Consider the following 8,909-nt stretch of genomic DNA (forward strand, 5'->3'; position numbering starts at 1 on the left):
GCCGTCGGCCTTCTTGGCCACCTGGGCACACTGCTGGCTCACGTTCAGCCGAGCGCCGACCGACAGCCGCAGCTCCTTCCCTCCGCACGGCCTTCCGGCCGCTCTGCCCAAGCCTGCGGCGCCGCGTGGGGTTGTTGTGGCCAAAGTGCAGGACCCGGCACTCGGCTGCTTGAACTGCGTCCCGTTGGCCTCAGCCCGGCGATCGGCCTGTCCAGGTCCCTCTGTAGGGCTGCCTGCCCTCGGGCAGATCCACGCTTCCCCCAACGTGGTGCTGTCTGCAAACTTGCTGGGATGCACTCAATGCCCTCATCCGCATCATCAATAAAGGCACTGAACAGGACGGGCCCCTACACTGACTCCTGAAGAACAGCACAGCTGGACGTAACTCCATTCACCACCACTCTCTGGACCCTGCCCTCCAGCCAATTTTTTCCCCAGAAAAGAGTGTACCTGTCCAAGCCAATTCCATTTTTTCCAAAGTAACATTGTGCATTTCCCCACAGAATGTGGCTCAGTTGCAAACAGTGCCCACACACCAGCAGCACACAGAGCTCTGCTCCCGCGGCTGGAGGAGGTTTCCCAGTTTCTCCCTGCCTGGAAGCAGCCCACCTCCTGCTCTGCGTTTGGCAATACCCCGTTATGAGTTCAGCTTGTCAAATTTCAAAAGGAAAATAAATGTGCAAGAAGGGACAAAGGGACGTTTTATAGCAGTCACAGCCATTGCAGCCACCCCACCTGCTTTTTATTTAGCGCAGTCCAGACAGCTTCAGTGGGTTGGAGCTCAGGCAAGGGGAAATGTACGCTGCATTAAGCAGTGAAATACAGTTATGACTCACATATGGCAATATATCTTCAGTCTCACAGAGCACTTAAAGATGCTTCTGTTCTGTCTTTCTGCTCTGCTCTGATCAAGCAGCTGCCAGCTTTCCCAGGACAATGAGCACTTCTTATGCCTGGAATGAGCTACTAGCAGATCCTCCCTATACAGGGCAGATCCTGTTGTTGTCTGGGGTGGAAAAGGAGTTCCCTGCCCTGTGGCATTCACCCTGTACATTGTAAACAGAGCTGTGGGTTGTTTATTTGTATTGCCACATCTTTCTAGCTAAAATGAAAGACATCATTGCATATGAGTCTGGAAGGCCTTGGCAGATCACAGTGGGATTATCACAAGTGGCACAAAAATGCTGCTCACTGCAACAAAATCCTTAAAGGCTTCATGTTTTCCACAAACGTTGTCAAGCTCTAGAAAATCTTCCCAATAGACCTAAAAGATGACTTCCCACCAGTGACATGACTTGAGCCTTCAGCAGAAAATAGCAGGTTCTGTTCTGTATCAACCTGATCTGGCGCCCACAGCAGGGGTTGGAACTAGATGATATCCAAGGTCCCTTCCAACCTAACCCACTCTATGATTCTGTGATAACCCCAAAGTCTCCCAGCTGCCACACTGCATCACCTGCACTGCTGCCTAACTTGCTTCAGGACAATCCCACTGATTTCTTGCCTGTAAAAACAACCCTTAAAGTAGGACCAGCTGCATAAATAGGATGCATTTGTCATCACGCTTTTTCTACACAACCACAGAAACATCCACAAAAACATACTATCAGCAAAAAAAAATTTGAATCTAGACAATTTCATTCAATACCATGCGCAACACTTTCCAGACAAGCCTGTCTGGTCAAAGAGAAGAGGATCCTGAGAGCAGCCTTGCAAACTAATAGCCCTCAGCTAAGGCAGGAAGGAACCCCACCTGACTGCATCCACCAACTGCACCTATTTCTTGGCTTATCCCTCAAGCCATCTTCAGAATGACAGCCTCAGTGTTTAAGGGATGGAGCGGAATTACTTTGCAGTGCATTGCATCCGTTTAAATACTTCTCACCAGAGATTTTTCTTACTCGATTTATTTTTAATAAAGGCTCTTGTTACAAAAATGAGATGTCAGAAAATCTGACACATCACTGCACCATTTGCTTGGTGTCTATTTCCAGCAGCAGGTGAGAAGACTCAATTCCCACCTGCACAAGCTGTTTTACACCAATCTGCTCTGTCAGAAAACAAAGAATAAAACCAAGAAAATATATGGAAGATATCTATATGTGCACTGCTATGCATGATTTCAGCAGTGTCCATTTTAAAGGGGAGTACACACATCCTTTTCCATTCCCATGCAGTGAGTATGAGAACAGAGAAGCACAGCCTAATGCCAGCATCACCAAGCCAAAAGAGGCTATAAATTTGGTCACTCTCAAAAATAACTTGTCATCTTCCCTCTATAGCTCTGTTTTCTTTTATTCCTTTAGTGTTTATACTCAAGAATTGCCATTAAAAAAAAAAATCCCCTGTAATCACCAGGTGACAGGATATAGTGACTTAAGGCCCTGATAGTGGAAAATTTGAGTGATAAATGCCAGGTGCAATGAATCTACAAATCTGTCCGTCTTGGAACAGTTCTGGGTCTTGAAATCTGAACATCGTTCACCAGGGTCCTATTCTGCAACGTATTCATCTGCAAGTCCTTGCCTTGGAGCAACGTAATGATGTTTTCTTTCTGATGTCTAATTGCCAACTGGAGGGCTGTGCAGCCAGTAATATCTTCCACATTGAGCAGAGCACCAGCCTTAATCAAAGTCTTTATAATGGCCATGTTGCCCTTGAGGACGGCGAGGTGCAGCGGTGTCCAGCCCACTTTGTTCTTCACATTGACGTCTGCCCTGCACTCCAGGAGATTGATGACGGACAGAAAGGAGCCCCGCTGCACTGCAAAATGCAGGGGGGTCCACTCGGACTTCTCGGCAATGTTGGGATCTGCCCCACACCTCAGCAGCTCGCAGACCACCGGCTCTTCACTGTAGCGTGTGGCCAAATGCAGCGGTGTCCAGCCCATGCTTCCCCTGACATTCAACTTGGCGCAGCTGTCTTTCAGCAGGTGGATGATCTCAATGTGTCCTTTGAACGAAGCCAGGTGTAGGGGGGTCCAGCCTTTGTCCGTCCGCAGCTCGACGTTGGCTCCATACTTGATGAGTTTCTCGCAGATGAGATACTTCCCCCTCACCACGGCCAGGTGCAGGGCACTGTAGTGGTTTTGGTCCAGGCTGTTGACAGAGGCCCTGTTCTTCAGCAAATAGTGGACTACCCTGAACTTCCCTCTCTCCACAGCTACATGGAGTGGAGTCCTGTGGTTCTTCTGCTTCTTCTCCAGGTCTGCTCCCTGACTGGCGAGGAGCTTCACCAGGCTGACGTGCCCAAAGCAGGCTGCCACATGGAGGGCAGTTTTCCCATCCACCTCTTGGGTGTTGGAGTCAGCCTGGCGAGAGAGCAGCACTCGGGCCACGTTCTCGAAGTTGTTCTGGGATGCCAAGTGTAGAGGGGTCCACCCGTCGTGCTCCTGAGCATTGACACGAGCCTGGTGGTCCAGCAAGAGGCGAACAATTCGGTCATCCCCATTCTGAGCAGCGAAGTGAAGAGGTGTCCAGCCATCCTCATCAGGCATGTTGGTGTCCGCACCGTGCTCTATCAGCACTGAGCAGATCTCTGGTGATCTCTTCTGAACAGCCACGATGAGGGGGGTGTAGCCACAGACTGCCTGGCTGTTCACATTGGCTTTGCAGCTCAGGAGAAACTTCACCTTTTCCACGTTTCCTTGGATCACCACAAAGTGAAGCAGTGTGAGGCCGTTCTCATGAACTCTCCAGATCTGCTGATACAGGATGTCCTCTGGGCTTTCCATCTCACTGTGCAAAGGTGGGACACGAACCTCCTGGTGACCAGTTCCTAAAGGCAGGGGAAACAGAACACCAGGGGGAGAAAGGCAGAGTGGAACAGCTCAGTATGCACAAAATAGGAGGGACAGTATGCGGCTCCTTATGTTGTGTGATGAAATAAAAGCATCCTAGAGATAGGGAATGTGAAATGTCTCTTTCAAAGCCATGAGATGTTTGGTCTCTACATCATGGGAACTTATTTCCCATATAGTTCACTTTGCTTAATTTAAAACGAAAAGTCACAAACAGAGAAAACCTCCTTGAGCCATATCCTTATCTCTAGAGAGCAACAAAATAGCCTATTCATCTAGTTTCCCTCTTCCTTATCTTTAAATGATGAAGAAGAGTTCCCTACTTACCACTGGCTCTGGTGTCTTGAGAGAAGATAAGCTCTTCTTTGTCACTCTCATTTTTGGGAGGGGGGAAAAGAAAAAACATAAGAGAAGGTTGCTTATTTGCATTATATATTTTTTGCACAGATTTTGTCTTTGCTCCAAAGTTTTGTGCTGTTATTCATGTGTTTTTTTATCCAATCCCGTGAGCAGAGCAAGTCATGACACTAATGGGCATGCAGGAGCCTGAAGATATCTCGGGATATCATGAGACTTTGCTCCTTTGCTCCAACTTTTAGATATGACAAAGCCACCACAATAGAGCTAGAAGGAAGGATCTTTCTGTTGGACCATCTATCGTTTAGCACAATGGACAGCTTCCTAGATTTATTTCGACTTTTCCCATCCCCATAAATGAATGACAGATGTGCACCTTTGCAAGCACACACAGGATGTTGAGGTGCTCTGATGATAAATAATGACGGGAGAGGAAATACTTCCTCAGGAGCTAGTAAGAAGAGGGAGGGACTCAGAGCACTTCCCCAGGCACTAAGCAGCCTTGCTCACCTGCTGGTTCCCAGCAATGGCAGGTTTGTGGGACATCTTTCTGACAAGGCGCTCGTTCTCCGGATCCACAACAAGGCTTTGTATCAGTGACAGCAGCATGTCTGTTTCTACAGGGATATCTGCAGGAGCAGGGAGACTGTTAGCTGTGCAGATTACCCCGTCAGCACCCAGGGCTGTGGGACTCCTCTGTGTATCCTCTGCATGGGGAGGAAGGCAAGAGGGACAAAAAGGATGTGTTGACAGCAGATGGGTGCCAAGCACTGCCAAGGCGACAGGCACTTTATCTGGCAGCCAGTTACATGCAAGCTTATCCCCCAGTTGTTAATTCCTGCAGCTGACCTTTGCCTAATCCATTCCCTGTTCAGCTACTACACCTGTAAAGCTCGGTCTTTGCTTAGGGTCTTGGTCCCAGCACCTCTTCATCAAGTCCACCATCTGCTGGCATTCCCCTGGCCAGTCGTCACTGATGGGTTCCAGGCAGGGCCTCTTGCCTGCTGCTACCTTGACGATGATGGCCATCATGTTGGCTCCTGAAAGAGTCACAGCAGCATACGTTGGGGTTTTTCTCTGTGTAGGTGGCTGTAATAATAAACTTTTAATGAGTACAGAGCATGTAAGAAGTGCATTCACTCTCATATTTACCTGCATAAGGCTTCTTCTGCATAAGCACCTCCCAAATGACAATTCCAAAGCTGCAATGAGAGATTGTGAGCAATCATTTCCATAGAGTTCTCATCGTACACAAACATAAAATCCACTGATTACTTTTGTCTTCTCAAGAAATGGGAAATGTAGGAAAGGTGTCCTTCATGACGGAAGAACTGGGATTGCACCCACCACTCCCCCAGAGGACAATATGCTATGAATCATCACATACATCTCTGATGTCTGCCACAGGCCTTGAGCAGCAGATGAGTGACTTATAGCATTTCTCATGACAGTCTACATCCCTATAGAGCCCATTTTATTCCTATTGGGTTATAGAGTCCCTGACTGGTGCAAGTGCATGTGACCGCATGAATACTCCTTTGCTATTTCTCTCAGATCACTGTAGTGATCTGCAGTACACTGCAGTATAGTAGTGAAGGAGCTGACAGACATCCAGAATATAGCTTTTATAAGTGGGCTGCAAAGATATCTGAATGCTGTCTCACCCATGTGCAGAAAGGCAGTCCTCACCTGTACACGTCGTATTTGATTCCTGGAGGTTTGGTGTTCTGCAGAAACATTTCTGGGGGGATATAGCTCAAAGTGCCCCTCAAAGCAGAGCTTTCAATATATTGCATTCGGCTCGACTGCTCCATCCATTTGGACAGCCCGAAGTCTGAGATCTGCAAGCAGAGAACATGACATTCTCTCTAGCATTCACAATCACACTTCTCCTTATTTTAGCTGGGAGATATCTCTGTCCTTCATGATCAGGAATATGAGGAGGCGTCTGATAAACCTGAGAAAACCCAGCTAAAACCAAAGTCAGTGCTTTTCACCGAGTCCAGCAGATCAGCATTTTCCTCTATATTCCCAGTTCTGGCACAACTGGGGCAGTGAGGCGCTGGCACTGCTGCCCAGAGAGCTGTGGTGCCCCATCCCTGCAGGCACTCGAGGCCAGGTGGGGATGGGGCCCTGGGCAGCCTGAGCTGGTGGGGGGCAGCCCTGCCCATGGCCGGGGGTGGCACTGGGTGGGCTTTGAGCTCCTCTCCAACCTGAGCCATTCTGTGATTCTATGAATCTCCTACATAATCTGGAATATATCATGCAATTTGTTTACCAGCTGCTTCTTGCAAGCTGCAGATGTCAGTCTTAATGATGAGTGTTCCTGAAGATTTGTATTGGTCTTCTGGACTCAAAACAACCTATGCACTACCAAGAGAAATGACCTGTCCCTGCAAACAATAAGGCCATACCTTGACATGCATATTCCCATCAAGGAGGATGTTCCCTGGCTTTAGGTCTAAATGAAGCAAAGGAGGTGTCATGCTGTGCAGGAAATTCATAGCCAAGCCCATCTCATGGATAACCCGGAATTTGAGCTGCCATGACATTTTGTGAGTGGGCAGGATTTTCTCCAAGGACCCTCTGGCCATGTATTCCATCACTATGCCCAGAGGGCTGTTGCAGACCCCGTAGATAGTTACAATGTGCTGGAATTTTATTTTCTCCATCTTGGTTGCTTCTTCCATTAGACAGTTCACACTAGTTCTGGGTCAAAAAGAAAAAGAACCAAGAGATGGTGTCAGCGCTGATCCATAGGTGGAGTTCCTGTACAGCAGCTTAGGGCTATCCAAGCAGCCCCGTACATCCCTAAAACATTCAAATTTCCCCTTGAATTAGTCCCGAGGCAGTCTAGACAAGTCTGCCCCTTGCTGCCAGCTCTGCCAGACCTGCTTTACTAAATCTTTGCATTTCCCGACCTGCTGAACAAGTCAGGGTGCCCAGAGTGTGCTGACAGACATCAAGCAGTACAAGTATAAAGACTTCTAGAAGTTAGAAAGCACACCCTGGGAATGAATCTGAGCTCACAATGACATCCTGCTGGGCCACCCACATATCTAAATACAGTTCAGCTGAGCAAAACCCTCTGCCAGACTTTTCCAGTGGAACGGACCCCACACTGGGTTACCCCAGGTGTGTTATTTGCAGTAGAAAGGCTCACTGCAGAAAGGCACAACCCGCAGCATGGAGTGCTGCACAAGGAGGGACTCGTGTGGTTTCTGGCTCCCTTCCGGGGCAGAGTTGCAAGGCATGGCCCCCACTTACTCCCTTCCAGCACAGGGCATAGGATGGTGGGTGCTGGCACAGCACTGCTTAGCCTCTGCCCTCTTGCTTTGGGAGTATCCTTAAGATTAAACTTTCTTGAACTGATACATACAAAAGTAAAACTGATCAACTTGATTCACTTATTCCCCAGAATGGAAAGAGTAAATGCAATATGCAGAGCATAAGCACTGCAAACCAAAGGCATGGTCACTGCCAAATTAAGCCACCTCCACAGGAGTCAGTAACATCCCAGGAAAAGAAATATCAGTGTGGGGCTACGAACCAGGCAGGATTAATTCAGCTTGAATGCAATAAAAATTTAGAATAAATACCTTCATCAACCCAGTGAGCCCAGCAACAACCACTGGAAACTTCTCTGCTAATTAAGTTTAAGACACACATACACGCCAGATTGCAATGCTGAAGGAGAGCAGGCGTTACCTCTCTGCGCTGGGGTCTTGCAGCAGGTATGGGGAGCATTTCACCGCATAGACCGTCCTCCACTTCTTGTGCTTGACCTGGTACACACACCCAAAGCCCCCGCTAGCCACTTTCACCCAGTCCTCCTCGAAGTCCTCCTTGCTGAAGACAGTGAGGCTGCCACATTGCTGCTCTGTCCCCAAAGCCATGGCATCAGAGGCAGCCCGGCACTGCCAGCTGCTTGAGTGTGTATGAGAATAACTGGGGAGCTCCTCCACTCCCAGTGTGAATGGGGAGGTGCGTGGTGAGCCAAGGGGTGGGTCTCCAAACCTTGAATGTAAGGAACATCAGCACGTAAAACTGAGAAACTGCTTGAAAATAAATGTAAGCAGCACGGAGAGGCAGGGAGCAGGGATGAAGGAGCTGGTGACTGACTGGAGGGGCATTTCAGGTCAGGAGAACACAGCAAGGAGCTGGTCGAGGCAGGTCAGCCAGCTCTGGCTGCTGGCTGCTTTGATGGTGGTTGGTGACCCCGCTCACAATGGCTGCTCCCATGCTCCATAGTGCATGCAGCAACTGTTGTGGAACATTGATGTGATGGCTCAGTGAGCAATGGACCTTCCTGCAGCTCCAGAGGGCTCTCCTGCAGTTATTACCAACAGATCTTTATTCAGAATCACAGATTATAGAATGGCTCAGGTTGGAGGGGAGCTCAAAGCCCACCCAGTGCCACCCTTGGCCATGGACAGGGCTGCTCCCCACCAGCTCAGGCTGCCCAGGGCCCCATCCCACCTAGCCTGGAGTGCCTGCAGGGACGGGGCACCACAGCTCTCTGGGCAACCTGTGCCAGTGCCTCACCGCCCTCAGTGCCAAACCTTCTGCCTCATCTCCACTCTCAATCTCCCCTCTTGTCATCTGAAGCCATTTCCCCTTCTCCTATCGCAGACCCCACTATGGAGTCCGTCCCCTCCCTTCTCACAGCCCCTTTAGATGCTGGCAGGCCGCTCTCAGCTCTCCTTCTCCTGCCTTCTCTTCTCCACGCTGCTCAGCCCCAGCTCTCAGCCTG

At 49.3% G+C, this 8,909-nt stretch overlaps 1 protein-coding gene across 1 annotated transcript in view; it reads right to left on the reverse strand.

Moving 5' to 3' along the window:
- Window positions 1-2,003: 2,003 nt before the first annotated feature.
- Window positions 2,004-8,909, reverse strand: part of ANKK1 (ankyrin repeat and kinase domain containing 1) — an 11,261-nt gene continuing 4,355 nt past the window's right edge. Inside the window, exons 6-13 of the mRNA XM_031556849.1 lie at window positions 7,865-8,173; window positions 6,571-6,865; window positions 5,846-5,997; window positions 5,309-5,358; window positions 5,041-5,196; window positions 4,667-4,785; window positions 4,127-4,172; window positions 2,004-3,777 (exon numbers count right to left, since the gene is read on the reverse strand). Coding sequence (XP_031412709.1) covers window positions 2,429-3,777; window positions 4,127-4,172; window positions 4,667-4,785; window positions 5,041-5,196; window positions 5,309-5,358; window positions 5,846-5,997; window positions 6,571-6,865; window positions 7,865-8,173 — 2,476 coding nt within the window. The 3' untranslated portion in view covers window positions 2,004-2,428. The remainder of the gene's footprint in view (window positions 3,778-4,126; window positions 4,173-4,666; window positions 4,786-5,040; window positions 5,197-5,308; window positions 5,359-5,845; window positions 5,998-6,570; window positions 6,866-7,864; window positions 8,174-8,909) is intronic.

The sequence above is a fragment of the Meleagris gallopavo genome, chromosome 26 (genome assembly GCF_000146605.3).
Source record: "Meleagris gallopavo isolate NT-WF06-2002-E0010 breed Aviagen turkey brand Nicholas breeding stock chromosome 26, Turkey_5.1, whole genome shotgun sequence".
Lineage (NCBI taxonomy): Eukaryota > Metazoa > Chordata > Aves > Galliformes > Phasianidae > Meleagris > Meleagris gallopavo.